This window comes from Acanthamoeba castellanii (genome assembly GCF_000313135.1).
Source record: "Acanthamoeba castellanii str. Neff unplaced genomic scaffold scf7180000084769, whole genome shotgun sequence".
Taxonomy (NCBI): domain Eukaryota; phylum Discosea; order Longamoebia; family Acanthamoebidae; genus Acanthamoeba; species Acanthamoeba castellanii.
The window spans coordinates 83316-102581 of NW_004457268.1; the positions used below are offsets into that span (position 1 = coordinate 83316).

The 19266-nt window shown below is 56.3% G+C and overlaps 3 protein-coding genes across 3 annotated transcripts in view; all 3 read right to left on the reverse strand.

Moving 5' to 3' along the window:
- Positions 1-170: 170 nt before the first annotated feature.
- Positions 171-15317, reverse strand: ACA1_256780 (Inositol 1,4,5trisphosphate receptor type 2, putative; the record flags this gene model as incomplete). Its single annotated transcript, XM_004333494.1, is given in 51 exon segments — positions 171-809; positions 824-2776; positions 2881-3207; positions 3350-3471; positions 3607-3702; positions 3828-3985; positions 4111-4244; positions 4352-4532; positions 4614-4785; positions 4951-5084; positions 5218-5397; positions 5533-5702; positions 5813-5962; positions 6093-6233; positions 6303-6379; positions 6474-6627; positions 6714-6843; positions 6929-7028; positions 7117-7312; positions 7413-7578; positions 7699-7803; positions 7898-8034; positions 8161-8314; positions 8411-8509; positions 8599-8717; positions 8854-8964; positions 9042-9150; positions 9287-9408; positions 9513-9653; positions 9745-9819; positions 9936-10166; positions 10248-10326; positions 10409-10548; positions 10640-10704; positions 10778-10933; positions 11001-11118; positions 11193-11540; positions 11628-11780; positions 11972-12250; positions 12300-12497; positions 12583-12786; positions 12878-13003; positions 13093-13200; positions 13295-13412; positions 13502-13663; positions 13765-13892; positions 14016-14324; positions 14484-14729; positions 14802-14962; positions 15076-15143; positions 15232-15317. The coding sequence occupies 51 exon segments, from the start codon at positions 15315-15317 to the stop codon at positions 171-173; spliced, it is 10035 nt and encodes a 3344-aa protein (XP_004333542.1).
- A 557-nt stretch (positions 15318-15874) lies between these two features.
- On the reverse strand, positions 15875-18592 carry ACA1_256790 (Fbox domain containing protein; the record flags this gene model as incomplete). Its single annotated transcript, XM_004333495.1, has 10 exons — positions 15875-16069; positions 16343-16468; positions 16591-16723; positions 17076-17235; positions 17339-17461; positions 17539-17608; positions 17708-17856; positions 17970-18036; positions 18136-18210; positions 18362-18592. 10 exons carry the CDS (start codon positions 18590-18592, stop codon positions 15875-15877), a joined length of 1329 nt encoding a protein of 442 aa, XP_004333543.1.
- Positions 18593-19007: 415 nt separating this feature from the next.
- The window catches only part of ACA1_256800 (ab-hydrolase associated lipase region protein), a gene marked incomplete at both ends in the record, with an annotated part of 1198 nt that continues 939 nt past the window's right edge, over positions 19008-19266 (reverse strand). Inside the window, 2 exons of the mRNA XM_004333496.1 lie at positions 19008-19126; positions 19202-19232. Coding sequence (XP_004333544.1) covers positions 19008-19126; positions 19202-19232 — 150 coding nt within the window. The remainder of the gene's footprint in view (positions 19127-19201; positions 19233-19266) is intronic.

Sequence of the window (19266 nt, forward strand, 5' to 3'; positions counted from 1 at the left end):
TGCACCAACCACAAGCGTTTTAGGTGGGAAATGTTGCACGCACTTTCCCCACGTCACACATATCTCCCAATTGATTTACGGTAACAAGATAAACAAAAACATAAATCAGAGATAAATAAATGGAAATAGTTGTATTTATAATAAGAAATAAAAGTAAATTGAAGTGGACATTAAAACAGGAAATCGGGCTGGGACGCGGTGTACGCGGACAGGCGCGAGGCGGCCACCACCTTCGGCTTCTCGTCCTCCGTCGTCGAGTCGTCATCGTCCGACGACGAATCATCAGAAGAGTCATCATCCGACGAGTCCTTCTTGTTGTTGCTCTTGCTGTTCTTGCTGTTCTTCTTCGATGCCGTCACCTTGCTTCCGCCCTTCTTGACGACCACGACTGGCTTCTTCTTCGCCCCGACGCTTCCCTTCTTCTTCTTCTTGTCGTCGTCGCTGCTGTCGTCGCTGTCGCTGTCGTCGCTGTCGCTTTCACTTTCGCTGGCCTCGGTCTCGGTCTCAGTCTCGCTGGCATCGCTGTCCTTCATCGCCTTCTTCACCGCCGCCTTCCGCCTCGCCAGCTCCTCCTCTTTCTTCCTCTTCTCCTCGGCCTCCTTCGTCTCCTTCTTCTTCGCCTCCTCCTCCTCCTCGTCGTCGTCCTTCTTCTTCTTCTTGGCAGCCGCCACCGCCTCTTCCTCGGCCGGTGTCCCGGTCGTCTCCGCCTCCTTGGGGCTGATCTCCTCGGGCTTCCTGGCTTCGGGCTGCGGCTCGGGGACGGCCAGAGTCGGAGCGGGCTCGGGCTTGGGCTCAGGCTGGGGCTCGGGCTGCTTGGGGCCACCACGACGGCGGGCTTCGACTTCTTGTTCTTGTTCTTCCTCTCGTCGTCGCTGTCGCTGTCGCTGTCGCTGTCCCAGCCGTCCGAGCTCTCCGTGTCGCTCTCGCTGTCGCTGTTCTTCTTCGCCAGCCCCGGCTTCTTCTTCGCCGGAGTCTTCTTCCCCGCCACGGCCGCGGCCTCAGTAGACACCTCGGCCTTCGCCGGCTTCGGCGCGATGGCCTCCGCGACCTTCTCGATCGCCTCGGCCTCCTTCACCTCCGCCACCGGTGGCTTCACTTCGTCGACCGCGGCCTCCACCACCACTTCCTTCTCCTCGGCATTCTTCACCTCGGGCTGCGGCGCCGCCACAGCCACGGCAGAGGGCGCGGGCTCAGCGGTCTGCGGGGCGGCTACCACAGCGTCGGCGATGGCAGTCAACTTGGCGGTGTCGACGGGCTTCTTGCCGGGCTTCGCCTTCTTGTTCTTCTTCTCGTCGTCGCTGTCGCTGTCCCAGTCGTCCGAGCTCTCCGTGTCGCTTTCGCTGTCGCTGTTCTTCTTCACCAGGCTCGGCTTCTTCTTCGCCGCCGGCGCCGTCTTCTTCGGCGCTGGTGCCTCCGTTGCCTGGGCGGGCTCAGCAGCAGGCTCCGCGGTCTGCGCGACGGGCTCGGGTGACACCACCGCCGGCGCCGCGTCGGCGGACGCAGCGGCTGGCTGCTCCGCCTTCTGGTCCACCACCACCTCCGCCTTCTGCTGAGGTTCGACCGCGGCGGCTGGCGTTGCGGGCTCGGCTTGGGGCTGCGGCGCGGCTACGGCGGCGGGCTTCTCGTCTTCGGCCTGGGCGCCCTCCTGTGGCTTCTTCGCCTGCAGCTTCTTCTTCTTCTTGCCATCGCTGTCGCTGTCGCTGTCCCAACCATCGGAGCTCTCCGTGTCGCTTTCGCTGTCGCTGTTCTTCTTCACCAGGCTCGGCTTCTTCTTCGCTGCCGTGGGCTCCACCGCCGTCGGCTTCAGCTCCTCCGCCTCCTCCTTTTCCTTGGGCGCGTCGATCACGATCGTGGGCACCATCGACTGAGACAGCGCCGCTTCCTCGGCCCGCCTCTTCTCCTCCTCCGCCGCCGCCGCCGCCACAGCCTCCGCCGCGGCCTTCGCCTCTTCGGCCGCCGCCTGCGCAGCAGCAGCTGTTGCTGCCTCGAGGACCTTGGCCTGCTCGCCGGGCTGCTTCGCCGCGGACGCCGGCAGCGGCTTGGCAGTCGCCTGCGGCTTCTTCTTCGACTTCTTGTCGTCGTCATCGCTGTCACTGTCGCTGTCGCTGTCCCAGCCATCGGAGCTCTCCGTGTCGCTCTCGCTGTCACTGTTCTTCTTTAGCAGGCTCGGCTTCTTCTTTGTCGCCGCTGCCGCCTTCTTCTGCGCCGCCGCCGCAGTCGCCTGCTTGGCCTGCGCCTCGGCCTTCGCCCGTTCCTCCTCCTCCTCCTCGGCCGCCTTCCTCTTCCGCTTCTCCTCCATCTCGGTCTCGGCCTTCTTCGCAGCCGCCGCCGCCGCCGCCGCGGCCTGTTCCCTTTCCTCCGCCTCCTTCGCTGCAGCTGCTACCGCCGCCGCCTCAGCCTCAGCCGCGGCCCTCTTCTTGGCCTGCGCCTCGGCCTCGGCCTCGGCCGCCTTCGCCTCCTCCTCGGCGGCCAGCCGCAACAGTCGCTCTCGCTCGGCCACCAGGGCCTGGGCTTCGTTGGTGTCTGTCGACACGGGCTGGGACTGCTGGAGCTGGAGCCGGAGGAGGTCGGCGGCCTTGGCGCGCCGGCGGGCCTCCTTCTCGCGCCGCTTCTGAGCCGCGCGGTCCTGCTCGGCCTGGCGCCGTTCGTCCTCGCGCCGCCGCTTCTCCTTCTCCTTCTCCTTTAGCTGCTTCTCGCGCTTCTTCTTGCGCTCCTCCTTCTCCTTGCTCGCCTTCTTGTGCCGCTTCTCCTCCTTCTTGATCGCCTTCTCGATATTCTGTCGGTCGTGCGTGTTGTGTTTCGTGTGAGTGTTGCGTGTGCGGTGGTGCGTGTGTGCGTGTGTGCGGTGGTGCGTGTCGTGCGTGTGTCGTGTGGGCGTACATCGAGATAGGTGGTGAGCTTCTTCTCGAGCGCGGAGATGTGCTTCTCGACGTTCTCGACGCGCCCCTCGAGCTTGGTCTCGATGGCGGTCGAGCGGCTCGACGTGTTGGCCGCGAGTTCGATGAGCGACGCGTTGAGCGTGTTGTAGCGCTTCTCCATCGACTCGCCCAGCCGCGAGACGGTCTCGTCCGTCGTCTTCTGGAGGGCCGACGACATGGTCTCCACCCGCAGGATCAGCTCCTGCGCCTTCTCCTCGTCCTCCTCCTGCTTGGCTCCGAGGCACATCGCCTTCTGGTTGGGGATGAACGACAGGTCGTTCACCTCCAGCTGTGTGCGCACGACACGACACACGACACACGACACACGACACACGACACACGACACACGACACACGACACACGACCACAACGACACGACACACGAGTGAGACCAACGCATCGCACACACGACCGCACACACGCGCGCGCACCTTTTCGGCGATGTACTGCTCGGGTCCGGTATACTCGGTGGAGTCCTTGATGTTGAGGTGCACGCGGAAGTACAGGTAGTTCCACATGTTGTGATCATACTTCCAGTGCTTCTCGAATCCGGCTGCGCACGACGCGACGCGACGCGACACGACACAGAGGAGGTTATGAACAACAAGAAAAGAATAGAGCAATACGAAGGACGTTGTGGATGGATATCGATAAAGTAGTGATTGATTGGTGTGGGCCGTAGGATTACCTTCGGAGGCGCGGTCAAAGGTGATGTTATCGATGCCGCAGATAAAGCAGTTGTTCTTGATGTCCGACTCGATCGTTTCCTCCCGGTTACGCAGCTCTGCGAGTTGAGCGTCAGCAACAGTTAAATATATAATTCAATAAATAAATAATATATAATTCAATAATTCAATAAATAAAAAATAAATTTAGTGGAAAAGGGCGCGAGGAGGAAGGGACGCGTACCACCGAAGGTATCGATGATGATACCGAAGATGATGTTGAGGAGGATGACGATGACGACGAAGAAGAAGGTCGAGTCGTAGAGGATGCGGTAGGGCGTCTCCGGGTCGCCCCACAGCGGCGGCTTCAGCAGATCGCCCACACCTCCTCCGCTCCTCAGCCTGCCAGAAAAAAAAATGATAAATTGATAAAATAAATCAGCATTCTAATACAAAATAATACAATAGCAATAAAAATAAAAATAAAATTTGTATTGCAAATCAAATAATGTGAGGAATTGACGGACCCGTAGTTGACGACGTTGACGAAGCACATGAGCATGGACTCGCAGATAAAGACGTCGTCCTGCACGAACTTGTCCCGGAAGAAGAGGAAGCCGAAGATCGTGTAGATGTAGATCACGATCAACGCCAAGATCGCCTGCGCGAGAGGAAAACAGGTTGTTACGGTCAGTGTCGATGGTGCGTGTGCGTGTGCGTGTGCTCTGTGCCTCACGCGTGTGCGTGTGCGTGTGCGGAGCGACGTACGGTGAGGATGATGGACTTGCCGTTCTGGGTGACGGACGAGATGACATACTTGAGCTCCTTGCTCCGCGCGCCGATGTCGAGCAGGTGGAAGGCAAAGAAGAACGGCGAGATCACCACGCCGCACACCGCGAACACCAGGTAGGCCAGGAAGTAGAAAATTGCCGACTTCATCGCCGCCGACCTGTCGCCCCCACGACATCAGTTCAGTTAAGGTGGCGCATGGCTAAGGTGGCGGTTTATGTGGTGGTGGTGGGGGAGTTACCATAGTTGGGGCAGGTCGAGGCCGCGCCACCATTTGGCCGATTGGCGGTTGTCCTCGTGGTTGTCGGTGCCGTTGTCCTTCTCCTTGCGGTTCTTGCGGTGCGCCACGGCCTGCTTCCAGGCGAGGCGGAACCCGAACTCGTACTCGATGAACAGCAGAATCGCCGCGAGCCCTGCGAGACCGCAAAAGAGAACGCGGTGGTGTGTGTCATGTCGTGTGTTGTGTGTGTGGTGTGGTGTGTGTGGTGTGTGCGTGTGTGTGTGCGTGTGTTGGTGCGTGTGCGGTGTTGGCTCGTGAGTGCGACAGGAGGAATGGTGAGGGGGAGGAGGCAACACACCTATTTGGCACACGCCAAAGAGCGTCAGGAGGGCCGAGATTATGGGCTCGACGGTGGGGTGTTGGACGTCGATGTGTACGACTGCGCCCTCCTCCGTTTCATCGTCCACCACGAGCTTGGGCGCCGTGAACGACCTGCGCCGACCAAGGTAATCATAAGCAGAAGACAGGCAATAAGAAGGAATAATAAGAATCAGAACAAGAAAAGTCATAAATAAATAAATAAATAATAATAACGCAAGAGAGACACGGGTTGAGCGAGCCGCACCAGACGATGAGCAGGTTGATGATGATGGTGAAGGCGAAGGACAGGTTCTTGAGGAAGGTCTCGCCCTGCGATAGGTTGTTGAGGAACAGGTTGTCGGCGAGGCTGTCGCGGTGCATCATCTCCTGGATGAGACCATCGTTTTGGTCGAAAAAGTCCTCGATCTTGCTCGCCTGGTTCTCTCTGTGGCCAGCAGCCGACACACGACAGGTGAGCACCACGACACGACACACGACACACACGACACACACGACACACACGACACACACGACACACACGACACACACGACCACAGATGCGCGGATAGGGAGTGGGCACCTGTTGACGTTGTGAAGCAGATTCTTCTTGGACATGGGCGAGAGTTGCTTGCAGATGCGGGGCCGCTGGAAATAGATGCGCTCCAGCTTGTTGTCCCGCACGACCTCGATCGAGGCCGTGCCCTTGCGAAGGGCCAACGCACCGTTGCATCCCTCCAGCAGCCGGTTCAGCTGCGCACACGGCACACACGACACACGACACACGACACACACGACCGCACACGACCGAGTGAGTGCACAGGCTTTCGCTACGAACGAAGTAGGGGAAAGACCACACGCACGTGTTTGTGGTTGTCCTTGTCGTGGTCGGCCAGGGTCTTGATGAGGAAATAGTACAGGAAGGCCCGTTTGACGTCCTTGGCCTCCTCGTCCACTGTCGACAGATTCTGCTGCGTGATCTTGACCGGGAAGATCGTGTCCAGCGTCTTCTCCTGTTATTCGTCGAAGTCGCGGTGTGCACATAGAGTTAAATAATAATAATAATTATTATTATTACAATAAAAACAGCGCGCGGAGAAGCTGCGTTGGAGTTAAAGAGAAGGTGTAAAATCGAGAAAGTACCATGACGTGGAAGTTGAGGGTCATGAGCATCTGGCGCGGGACCTTCGGGTTCTGGTTGCCCTCGAGCAGAGACAGGAGCGTGACGACGGCTTCCTTCTTGAGCTTGTTCACGTCCTTGCTGTGGCACAGCGGGTGGTCGTCCTGCGTCCATCGCGCACAACAGTAGATCAGTACATGCTAAGCGGCGCGTGGGGCTGAGGTGGAAGTCACCGGAAGCGCCAGCACCCAGTTGGCGGACTCGACGAGCTTGGTGCGCATCAGCGCCACCTGATTCTCGGCGCACGGACCTTAAGGTAGCACACAACAACCGCTCGACAGGTCAGGACACCAGCGCCACACAGCGTTGTGGGAAAGCTAAGTCTAAGTCAGGGCCGTATGTACCCTGACAGTATTCGGTGAGCGAGGTGAAGAGCTGGGTGGCGATCTTGATGTTGGTGGCATCGATCTCGCGCTCCACGGCCTCCAGGTAGGCCGCCGTCTCCGAAATCAAATCGTATGACTCGCTGCTCGTCTCCGTCTGGTACCGCAGGTAGTTCTGTATTTTTGGTGAAAAACAAAGTTAAATTATAAAGAGAATTTATAATCACATAAATAAATAATAAATGATGAAAAGAGAAGTACCTGCATCTCGAGGTTGTGGCCTTCGCAGAGGAGCTGCAGGAATCGGAGGATTTTACGGATGAAACCACTCTCGGGGTAGGAGCCCTCGGTTTGCTTGAGGTAGGCCAACAGCTCGTTGTCGATACCGGTCCTGCACCACCGCCACGATGACACGATGATGACGATGGTGAGACACGATCATCGCACGCAACACAGGGCCTCTTCCGACGACGTACCCAAACTTGTCGTTCCTGAAGAGGATGGCGTTGGCTTCGGTCCTCTGGTGCTCCTGTGCCCGCTTCCGCTCGAGCAGCCGGAAGTAGAACTGCTGCTTTTCTGATAACGTGCAGCAATGAAGGTCGTGTGTCATGCGTGTCGCGTCGTGTATGTGTGTCTCATGGTGGTGTCGTGTTGCGTGCCGTACCTTTGATTTCGATGATGGATCGCCGGATGCGGGAGCGGATCTCGGGGAAGAAGCCCTCCTCCTGCCCGTTGATGAAGCACTGGAGCATGTACCGCTGCACCTCTTCGTTACCGCCGTGCAGAATGGCGATACCCAGCTTCAGAGCCTGGTGGTACACTCGGTCTTCATTTTGCGACGATGATATCAAGTGGAGAATCTGTCACACACACAAAAGTCAGCATCGTGTCATACCGTGAGTCGTGTGTGTGTCGTGTTGTTTGTGTGTGTGTGTGTGTGTGTGTGAGTGTTGTACGTACCAGATTGGTGGCGCCCATATTGTTGAGCTTGTTCTGCATGTTGACCAACGACTGCACGTCCTTGTTCTTGGACTTGAGCGCGTCCGCGAGCGGCTTTTCCAGCAGAATGTTGAGCGTGCGTAGCGTCACCCAGGTCAGCTCCTGCTGCGTGCCCGAATCACAGTTCCTGCGTGTGGTGTGGTGTGGTGTGGTGTGGTGTGGTGTGGTGTGGTGTGGTGTGTGATCGCATGTTCATTCTCACGTGTGAGTAAACAGAGGTGCGCCCACGGCCTAAGGATACACTCACTTGAGCAGCTCAATGAGCTTCTTGGTGAAGGTGTCGAGGTGCTTGCGGAAGATCTGCGCCAAGTTCTGCAGCTCCTGTTCGATGCCGAATATCTTCTTCTCCTTGCTGTGCACGCCGACATGGGTCAGTGAGCCGACAAGTAAGAAATTGAAAAGCAGAGAAAGAAAATAAAATCAGAGAAAGAGAAGCGCTAACGTACAAATACTTGACGAACTGCTGGATGCCTTGGATGACCTTCTCCTCCTGCGATGTGTCGACCGCAACGACAGACACCTTGGTCTCCTTCTCCGGAGGCGATTCAATGAGCACGCGCCACTCCTTGGAGGCCTTGTCCGTCTGGTACATGGTCGACACATTCAGAATCAGTTCGGGTGTCGTGTGTGTTATGTGTGTCGTGTCGTGTCTGTTATGTGTGTCGTGTCGTGTCGTGTGCCGCGTCGTGTCGTTGGTCGTGTGTCGCACCTTCTCAGGATCGGTGCCGCGAATGTTGACCTCGGGTCGGTTCATGGCGTCGATACACTTGCCCACCTCCACACGCTGAGCGTGGGTCAGTCCCTTGGCGTAGAAGAGCTGTGTGAGGCCGTCCACCATGTAGTCCGCCACCACTTTGTGGCGTCTGGTGAGGGAGAGAGCCACTGACAGTCAGCCGGACACGCTTGTCGTGGTGTGCCGGTGGTGCGCGTTGCGTGTTGCGTGCGTTGGTGAAGCGTACATGGTGGCGTCCTTGCGGTTGTAGTACTTGCCAAAGTAGTTCACAAGGAACGGGATGATGCCGGTCACTACGTAGTCGAGCACATCTTCATCACGCTCTCTACGGTAACAGGGAGAAACCCCATCAGCTCGACTGGCGCACAGGAGTGTAGGGAATGGCAACCAAGAAGGTGCCTCGATGTGAGGTACCCTTGGTTGAGCAGGTTGGTGAGGTCGATGAACTCCTTGGTGTAGTGCTCAGAGAAGATCGTCCACAGCTGAGGGTCCAGCTCGATCGCGTTCTTGGGCTTCTGAGTGAGGAAGTACACCTGCGCAAAGAGAAAATTGAGGAAAATAAAACTTAACAATAAAAAATAAACATATACAAATAAATAAGATTCAAGAAAAAAAGAATAATACAAGAATATACGAATAAATAAGAACAACACAAGTGATGAGTAGTACCTCCTCCAGGAAATTGGTGAACGTTTTCTTGATGCTCCGCAGGTTTACAGGGTCGGTCAGCTGGCGCTTGATCTGGCCCATGGAGTAGAGCGACTGGCAACGGACCTCCGCCTTCATTACATGGACAAGTGAGAATTGGTCAACGACAACACACAAAAAACGCCACTGCACCGCATTGCCATGCGTACCTCGTAGATCTTGCCCAGCGAGCACTTGGTGATCAGTTCGATCTGCATGCAGTGGAACTTGAGCATGGAGTCCTCCTTCTCGTAGTTTCTCTTCTTGATCAACGAATTCCTGTTGGCCGAGGATCAATGTTAAAGACACGAGCACACGACACACGACACACGACACACGACACACGACACACGACACACGTGGCACACAACACGAAAGAGAGAGAGAGAGATCGGCTGAAGGCGGCTTCGCTCACCTGTATTCGATGCTCTCCGGATCGTTGAAGAGCACCAACGTAGTCTGCTGCTTCTCCATCAGCATCTTGAGCACCAGGTTCTGATTCCTGCGTAGCGGAATGTCGTTCGGTATGATCAACGTCTGCATATTATATCGATAAAAATAAATCAAGCAGTTAGTTGTCAGCAAGTGAAACGTGCGGGCTGTGGCCTCAGTCTCAGGTGGGCGGGGCAGGGGGACTGTACCATGAGGACTTGTATGTATCGGGGCAGTTTGTTGGTTTCGATGGCGTTGACGATCTTGCGGATCTGGACTTCGGTGATCTGCGAGCAGAGCGCGCGGTTGTTGTGGAACATCTCGTTGATCGTCACCGCCACGTAGAGGTCCTGTTGGCACCAGGTCAGCTGAAGCTGCAACCATCATCCAACCAACGTGAAGCGAGACCGGCTCTCGTGTGTTGGCTGGCTCGATGCATACCTTGCCCATCATCTTCAGGAAGAAATCCAGGTACTCGAACAGGGCGCTCTGGTTGTCCGCGTTGTCTTTGCAGAACTGGTTGTGACACCAACGGTCGGGCCAAGACCAATGTTGTTAGTAGACGAGACAACGCACACATTCATCGATGATTCCAGAGATCAGCGCGCAGAGAGGCAGGGAAAAAGCGGTACCGCGGCGAGGAACTGGAAGACGGAGAAGAAGAGGGGCTTGTTGAAGGGCAGGTGAAGCAGCTCGATGGCCACCTTGTGCGCCTCCAAGTTCTTCAAGATGCGCTGGTTGTGCACGTTCACGTTGTTGCCCTTGACGCAGAGCCTCGCGAACTTGTTGATGATGGGCACGATCAGCGAATCCGACCCGTTCTTCTCCAGGAAGGATTTGAGGTCATCCATTTTTTGCGCCACCTGTAGCGCAAACATGGCCCCGAGTCGTAAGCGACATGCAAAGGCCCCCCAGATCGATGCTGTGCTGTGTCGAAAACGTACGAATTGGAATGTCTTGACGTTCTTGTCAGTCACCAGGATCTGCACTTGCTGCAGCTCCGTGAGCAGCTCGAAGCGTTGGCTGTTGGCGTTCATGTGTTAGTCAGAATCACATACACATCACCCACAACGCGATAGGTTTCCGTCCAAGGGGTGGTGCGCACCTGAATTGGCGCACGAGCAGGTTGCCGGCAGCCAGCGAGAGTGGAGTGTAGTCGCACATGACCATGTACCGCAGGGTCCGCTCCAGAATGTCGGACTGCTGGCCGCCCCGCTCCGACTCGCCCAGGAAATCACTCCAAACCTGCACCACACGCGTGAGCCACCAGTACCCAATAAAAAGATGAAAAGGAAAAGAAATTGGGGGAAAAAAGAGAAAAAGAGTCAATCAGTACCTTGGAGGCCTCGTCGATCTTTTCCTCGGTGGCCTTGCTGATCTTGGTAAGATCGGTCGGGACCCCTGATCCTGTCGACACATATGATATATTGCTTAAGCATTGCCCAATCAGGGATGTGTGCGTGCGACTGCATACCATCCATGTGCTTGCGCAGGATGATCAGCAGCTCGGTCAAGCGGCGGTCGAGGCGCAGATTGAAGAACATGTCCATGAGCGAGCACAGGTTGTACTTGGTCTTCATGATCCAGATGGTGCGATCGTCCTGCTTGAACAGCGGGTTCTGTTCGCCCTCTGTAGTGACATTAGCAAAATACGGTTCAAGAATGTTGGGGAATGCTGATACGAGGACAATCGGTACCGGAAACTTCGGTGGAGGGATCGAGGAGAGCGAGAATGGAGACGATGAGGTCCCGCAGCGTGTCTTCCGACTGCATCCAGAACCCAAGCTCGAACATCCGCTTCATGAGCACCACCATCTGTTTGCGAGTGAAACGAACTCGAGAAATCAGAAAGGGTTGCGCGGGGCACCGAAGTAGTGAAGTGGTGGTACCGCGAGCGTCAGCTTATTGTGGGTGATGGCGTTGACCGACTGGGCGTAGTTGTCGGCGATGTAGTAGCCCACGTACTTGCACAGGTCGGATCGGGCCTGGCGCGAGTCGCGCGTGCTCGCGTCCTCGAACCCGCCCAGCTGCGGCTTGTGCTCGAGGTCGGACCACACCCGCGTGTAGTTGACGAGCGTGATCGCCTTGTAGGGCTCCACGTCCACGTAGAGGTGCTGCATCAGCAGGCAGAACGAGGCGCGCAGCGTGAAGGGCAGGTCCGGGTTGGTCATGCACCGCAGCACCAGCGGGTAGGTCATCACCCGCGAGATCTTGGTGCTCGCGAAGCTGTTTCGGCCCTGCAACACAGTCGACAGTTACGCGCGTTAACCGGTGCACGCGCCGAGGCCACCGAATGAAGGGGGGGAGCGGAGGGTCAATGGTACGTACCAGGCAGAGGTTGGACAGCAGCTTGATGGTCCTGATAAGTAGATCTGCTTGTCGTCGCGCTTCTCGCCCTCGTTCATGAACTCCTCGATGGGCGTCCACGGTTCGCGGCTGGAAGGCTGCACCATGACCTCGCCCGTCTCTTCGATCATCTGCCATTCGCGATCGGGTATAATGAGTTGTGTGTCGTTGGTCGTGTCGTGTCGTGTCGTGTCGTGTCGTGTCGTGTCGTGGTCGTGTCGTGTCGTGTCGTGTCGTGTCGTGTCGTGTCGTGTCGTGTCGTGTCGTGTCGTGTCGTGTCGTGTCGTGTCGTGTCGTGTCGTGTCGTGTCGTGTCGTGTTACCTTGATGCTGATGAGCAGGTCGTGGTTCTCGACGATGAGCCGCTCGCAGATGAAGTTCTGGTTCTTCGTGAGGGGTTCGTCGCCGCAGCGACACAGGATGGACAGGAACTTGATGTAGCTCGACTTGCGGCCCGTGTTACGGAGACGGAAGATGAAGAACAGCACCTGGTCGTCGGCGATGTTCTTCAGCAGATTGTAGTTGTCGCGGAACAGCTCCATCAACGTGTCCGTGCAGGGAGGGAACGTCATCTGGCCACGCGACATCGCACACGTCAGCCCCTGCGTGATGCGACACGCACACGCACACGCGACAGAAATGGTGGTGTACCCGCTTCTGGAAGTAGTTGACGTATTTGCTCATGGCCATGCGGTTGGTGGGATTCTTCTTGAGGATCTGCTTGAGCAGCTTGTAGGCGTGCTGGGCGATGATGAAGAGGGTGTAGTTCTCCGCCCGCTCGTAGGCCTTGCGCTGGATGGCCTTCTGGCTGAAGGTCTGCTGCAGCAGGTTCATCATGATCGCAATCACCTATGGAGCCCAACGAACAACAACAACGTGTGGTCAGTTGACGGTGATCAGCACTAATGGAAGAGCCAAGGACAGATAGAGGTACGTGTTGTTCGCGGAGCAGGTCCTGATTGGCTGGAATGGGAATGCCCTCGCGCGACAGCACGTCATCATCGCCGGTCGAGGAAATGGTGCACGAGATGATGAGGTCCTTGAGCACGCCGATGACTCGCTTGGTGTCCATGGCCAGAATGCCCTTCGAGACCGTGAGCCCGGTCTTGGTGAAGTCCATCTTCTCGCCCTGCGCCAACTGTGCGTGCGGGCGATTGCGGCCGTGGTGAGCGCCCAACGCGCTAGGTTGCAACCCAATCGAAGAATGAGTGAGTGGATCACGGGAGTACCTTGGCCACACACTGCTTCAGGATGGCTACCTGGCCCACTGCGCGGAGCAGGTTGTCGATCTCCTCGCGCGAGGCAGGCACCACCGCAAAGGCGTCCTCGTCGAGGCGCTCCTCGCGACCGATCAACTGTTATTCACAGTCAAGAGTACAGGGTTGAGTTCAAGCCAGAATTCGAAAAATAAAACAATGGCGATGATAATTAAGGAGAGACGAACCTTCATCCTGTTCTTCTCCTGTGCTTCTTTGCAGGCGTGCAGGTAGCACTTGGTGTTGACATGACGAATGCGCATGTACGATTCCAGCTTGACCCGCTTATCCGTATCCTGTACGGCCGAACCCAGGTCGCGTGCAGTGTTAGCAATATATTGGGCGCGGTGCTCACATGGCCAAGAGTAAGCTGGGCCTTTGGCCGCGTACAATGGTGGCGCCCAGTGGATGAACGGTGAAGAGCGTGGCCGAGTTGCTGAATTCCTTGACAGTGGTAAATGTGCACTCGACCAGCTCCTCTTCCTCTTCGTCACTAGCGCTGCCCAGGCTGCGGTGTACACCATACCATACGCACAGCGGATCAGCACTACACGCGCTGATGCCTGGTAGAGGGAAGCCGGCATAATGTGGCGGTACCTCAGTCCCATGCGCCGCTTGAGCTGCGGGACGTTCAGCTTCAGCATTCCACCCGCGCCGCTGTCGTCCTTGTCCCTCCGGCGTAGGGAGATGGGACTCGCGTTCTTCTCCTTCGGCTTGGGATACGCCGCCAAATAGTGACCGGTCGCGATGTGTTTGAATCTTGTGGTAAACAGATATATATAAGTACAAGAAAGAGTGTTGTATGATGACACACGACACACACGACACACGCATGAAAGAGAAAGATGTCAAGTACGTACCTGTAGAATGTCTCGTATTGGACGACGCCGCCTCGGTTGGGCCTGTCCAGTTCGATCTGCCACAGGGCATTGGAGTTCTGCGGAGCCTTCTTCGCGTCGTCCGACAGTTGTCCCGAACCCGCGAACAGCTGCAAATAGACTGCACACACGAATATATAAATATTCAAAAAAAAAAACAAGAACATAGAAAATAGAGAGACGTGAGTCGGTTGCTCTTGACGCAGACAGGAGGCGGAAGGGTGAGCTCGTACCCTCGTCCTTCTGTGGGTCGGGGGGGCCGTGGGCTTTTCCTTCTCGGCGTCCTCGTCGACAAAGTCGTCGTCGGGCAGCTCGTTGGTGAGATAGCCCTCGGCCTCCTTGTGGAACATGCGGATGACGTCGCCGGCCTTGAGGAACGAGTCGGACTCGGGCACGAAGGGCGCGAAGGGGATCACGCGCCAGCTGCTCTTCTCGGTCGTGGCGTTGACCTCGCGCTTCTGGTACATGGTCTCCTTGCTCACGTGCAGGAAGATGGAGTTGTAGCACTTGGACTCCAAAATGATTTGATCTCCCAAGTGAATCTGCAAAATGACACACGCACACGCACGCACATGCACACGCACACACACGACACACACGACACACACACGACACACACACGACACACACAGCCCAATCATGGCACGACGATACGGTGAGAGCTGGTCAAAGGGCAGAGACTGTGCGGAGCAGTCGCGTACGTTCTCGCCTTCGGCCATGGTCTTGAAGCGAGGGAGGAGGGTGAACCAGGATCCCTCGTTGCCCATGGGGTCCAGGTACACGCGCAGGCAATGTGTCTCGATTTCGGCGATCTCCTTGGATGTCACGGTGACAAACTTGTTGCTCTTGACGTGCAGCAGTTGCACGGTCTGGCCGTAGGAGAGTGTGTTGCCCGCGAGCCGGCCGAACTCGGCGTGATTCTCGCTCTCCTCCTCCACTTCGTGTTTCTGGTGCGTTTTGCGTAGAACGCGAGATGTGAGCACTTACACTTGACAGGTTCGCCTAGCGACGAGCAGCACCTTGAGCTGAAGCAGTTTCTTCTCGAGGTGCACGGCTTCGGGGTCGGGGTCGAACTGACGCGAGCCGATGGACGCACGCGTGCGGCTCACCGCGTCGAGCTGATCGTTCAGCGCCGTGTGCGCATCGTACTTGTTGCGTGGACAGATCCTGAAAACGCAGTCTTCATAGGGCACAACACTCGATAGAATCAGCACTTCGTGCGCTCTCGTGCGGTGCATGTGCGGTGGTGCACGTGTGCGTGCGTTTGTGCGCAAACTTTTAGTCAAAGTGTACCAGAGAAGTGGTCTGGGATGCGCTTGTCTTGCCCAATGGTCGAGATCTGGCAGTCGCTGTCGATGAATCTGTACACGCGCCACACCATGATTAAATTAGATTTAAATCTAAATATAAAAACAAAATAAATGGGACAAGTAGCGCCATCTAGTGTACCCTTCAGAGGACACGTAGCCGTTGCCTTCGATGGAGAAGAGGGAGATGCTGTCGCCAATGCGCAGGATAGTCTCTTCGGGCTTCATGTTCTCCAAATCGAAGAGATGATCCTTCGGCTTGAGGGATCTCTTCAGCTTCGCGCCCGCAAGAGCAAAATTGGTTGCCGCCATCCATGGCGATGCAGCTATGGGCGAGGCACCGGTGGATGGGACCACCTTCCCCGGGGGCGCCAACAACATCCTTCCTTCAATTCAAGAAACCTATTAATCACAAAAAACAAGGAATTAAAAATCTAAATTTGCAAAGAGCGCATATCATCAAGTCTGTGATGCACGTTATTGTGCTCGCGTTACCTTTGTAAGCAACTGTTGATGGTTACTGCCGAATGGATAGCAAGATAGGGGCTTAGTTTAGTGTCGTCATGGGCTTCCCTAAAAGTCATAAACGAGGAATGCACGGAATGCTGCAGGTGCCTGTGATACCTACGGACGCCTATCGGAGGCCCATGAAGAGGAGACTGCCCTGTTCGTCATCGCCGTCAGTCTGCTCGTCGTCGCCCTCGTCATCGGCCTCATCGCTCTGGTCGCCTTTGGTGTTGTCGTGGTCATGATGGGAGCACCACAATGATTGTTTTCTGACAGCGTTAGAAGCCCATGAAGAGGAGGCTGCCTTGTTCGTCATCTTCGTTGCCATCCTGTTCGTCATCGTAGGCAGCATCGCCCTGGTTGCCTTTGTTGTCGCAGTCATCGTGGTCGTCGTCCTCCACAGGCAGATCGTGCCAGGTGATCCGCCGCTGCTCTTCCGCGCACAGCTTGACAAAGTCGACCCACTTGGGGTCCTGCTCTCGAGGTACCGGATCTACACCATTGGCATTTGACACCATCGTTAATAACACGTGCACAGGCAACCCCAACCTGCACGCACTAGTTCGCACCTGGAGCCTGTTGGGCGGGTTCCGGAGGAGCCGGCCGGAGTTGGTACGTGGGCGGATGAAAAATGACCCTCACGTTGCTCTCTTGCATGACCTGCCGCATCACCCAGAGTGTCAGCCACACGAGGTCATAGCATCACACGCAACGCCCGAACGACACAAAATGCAGAGGATGACAACCTCAAGGCATTGAGGGTTTGCGCCACCCCACAGCTTGGTGAGATTGAGCAGACGCAGGTGCGGGAGCCGCTTGGGAAGCGTATCGAACCAGACAGCCGTAGTTTCCCTGATTCCCGAGTATTGGCCCTGGACACATACACACGCACACACGCGACGCATGCACACGCACAGGCAACCACACCACACCACAATAGCACAACATAAGTTATTCTTGTGATTGATCAGAACACCCTTTGGAGCCAAGGTACCTGGATGATATCAGTGATGGAGAGATCAAGCGAGGTGATCGACGCCGGCAGGAACGCCAACTGCCAGTCCGTCGGGTTGGCGAGGTGGGGCACGTTGGCCAGCGACAGCGACTTGAGACCCGACGGAAGGTTCCTGGCGGCGACAAGGTCCAACAACACAAGCCCCCGTTGTTGTTGTTGTTGTTGTTGTTGTTGTTGTTGTTGTTGTTGTTGTTGTTGTTGTTGTTGTTGTTGTTGTTGTTGTTGTTGTTGTTGTTGTTGTTGTTGTTGTTGTTGTTGTTGTTGTTGTTGTTGTTGTTGTTGTTGTTGTTGTTGTTGTTGTTGTTGTTGTTGTTGTTGTTGTTGTTGTTGTTGTTGTTGTTGTTGTTGTTGTTGTTGTTGTTGTTGTTGTTGTTGTTGTTGTTGTTGTTGTTGTTGTTGTGGTATCAGTACGGAGCGGCAGTAACTCACAAAAGTTCGATGTGAAGAGGCAATCTTGCGCGCACCACACGTAGGTCTTGCTGTAGGCGTAGTACGCTCGATAGTGGAGCGCAGCGCCATCCGCTCGAAGCGTCTGCAGGCGCGGAAGACACGCATCCATGTCCACTGGAACTGGCCACATAGTGCAACGCGAGATGTCGAGGCTCTCCAACGTCGTCGGCATCCCTTCAACGTTCCAACGAGTCATCACCATCAACCATTCGACCATGCAACCATCGTCAGCTAAGCGCGGTAAAGGAACTGGCGCATGGGGGGTGTGATGCGTCACCATAGAGGAGGGCGAGAGACAGGTGGGCGCCGGTGAGCTTGAGCTCACGCAGAGCCGGCGGCCACATCATTCGGGGCACGGACAGTCCGCAGTTGCTGCCGCCGAAGTGGCAATCGGCGGTACCTGCACTCATCAAACAAATATATGAGGTTCTCACAGAAAACCAGTCCGCCCAACTCCACCCTGGGGGCATTGCGCACCGAGTTCTTTCTCCGAGAAGGGTCCCGAGCAATTGGAAAGGTCGAGAACTTCCACGCTGGCCGGTAACGCCTGCCGTTTGTGTTTGTTGGTTTTCGTCCAGACCGCCACTGGGCTGATCAGCAAACAAGAAAGCCTGATTGGAAAGTTGAACAGAAAAGGTGATGAAACCTGGAGGTGTCGAGCGGAGAGGCCAACGATGCCAGCGAGCTTGAGGTCGCGCAGCGAGCTGAGCGCGCTCAAAGCGCGGAGACCGGCGCCGGTGACTTGCGTCCCGCTGAGATCCAAGCGCGTGAGGCCCACCGGCAGTCGACCCAGTCCTGGTCGGCACATGCACACGCACACGCACACGCACGACCGCACACGCACACGCACCATCGATTCGTCAGATGGTATGTGATGCAGTTTACGCCTGTGAGTGCGTGGTGGGTACCACGGTTGGTGATGGAGGTGTAGCTCAGGTCCAGGCCCTCCAGCGCCTCCGGCAAGTGAGCCACCAGCTGAGCTCAGATCAACGGGAAGTGTGGTTAGGCACAGACAGGTTGGTTATGATGGTTGTGATGATTGATGGTTCGTGCAAGGAGCCAACGGGTACGCACGGTATCAGGGAACGCGTCCCAGGCGGAGAGCGCGAGCGACTCGAGGGCCGGCCAAGTCGCAGCAAACGCCAACGCCTGCCGCATGCTGCTTCGCCGCGTGAACAGCCCTGCAATGTTTCCGCAACATTTTTTAATATTAATTTCTATTGTAAAATAAATGAAACAATTTTTTTCTGCTAATTGCGATAATATGGCCATATTTGGGGGGGTATGGTGGGGGGGGTACCGAGGGGGTGAAGGTGTGGTGGCGCACTTTGGCGAGGGCGTGCGAGCGCAGGGTCCAGCACGTGGTGCTCAGCCGGGCGAGGTCGCCCGTGCCCAGGTATTCGCACACCATGGCCCACAGCTCCGCCGGCAACCAGTACAACCCCGCCACTTCCTCCTCGTCGTAGTCTTCATCATCGTCGTGGTGGCGGTACGCCGCCACTTCGTCACTCTCATTGACTCTTCCTTCCATCTTCTTCGTCTTCTCTCTTTTGTTGGTCCGGATCGAACGACAAAAGTCAGTTCTTACTTTTTTCTTGTCTGCGGCTTCATGGCGTGGTGAGAGTTTGCGCCACCCCACACCCACCCCAACCAATAGCGCTTGTGTGACCAACCAACCAGAATTGGAGTCGCTGAAGTTGAAGCCACGCTGTTTTTCGAGCAAACACATGGTAATCTCTTTGTCTTCTTCGTCACACTGCACCCAAGCCAAAACAAGCGCCTGCCCTCGAGCTCTGAGGTTGGGTCCAGTGTCGCGCAAGTTAGTGGGCGTGTTGCGCGAGGATGCGGTTCACTTGTGCATACAAGCCCGGTTGTATGGTCCACGTGAAATCTGGTCAGGCGGAGAGAGTTAATGCCAAGGCCTGACCGGGGATCGGCAGGTGGTTTTACGAACCCATGTGCGCATAGCCTTCAAGCGATGTCGACCCCAGGTAGTTGCCGGATGCCCTCAGCGCCGCTGTGAGGGTCGCAACGTCCTGTGGATCGGCAAGATAGTCCTGCGTGCCTGGTGTGTGACGAGAGGAACGGTCCAAGGTTAAGGTGTGATGACACCAGAAGACCACGCTTGTCGAGCGGGTACCGTAGAACACATATGTGGGGCAGGCGATCCGCTGCGGCTGGTATGGGACGCCGGTCGTAGGTGAT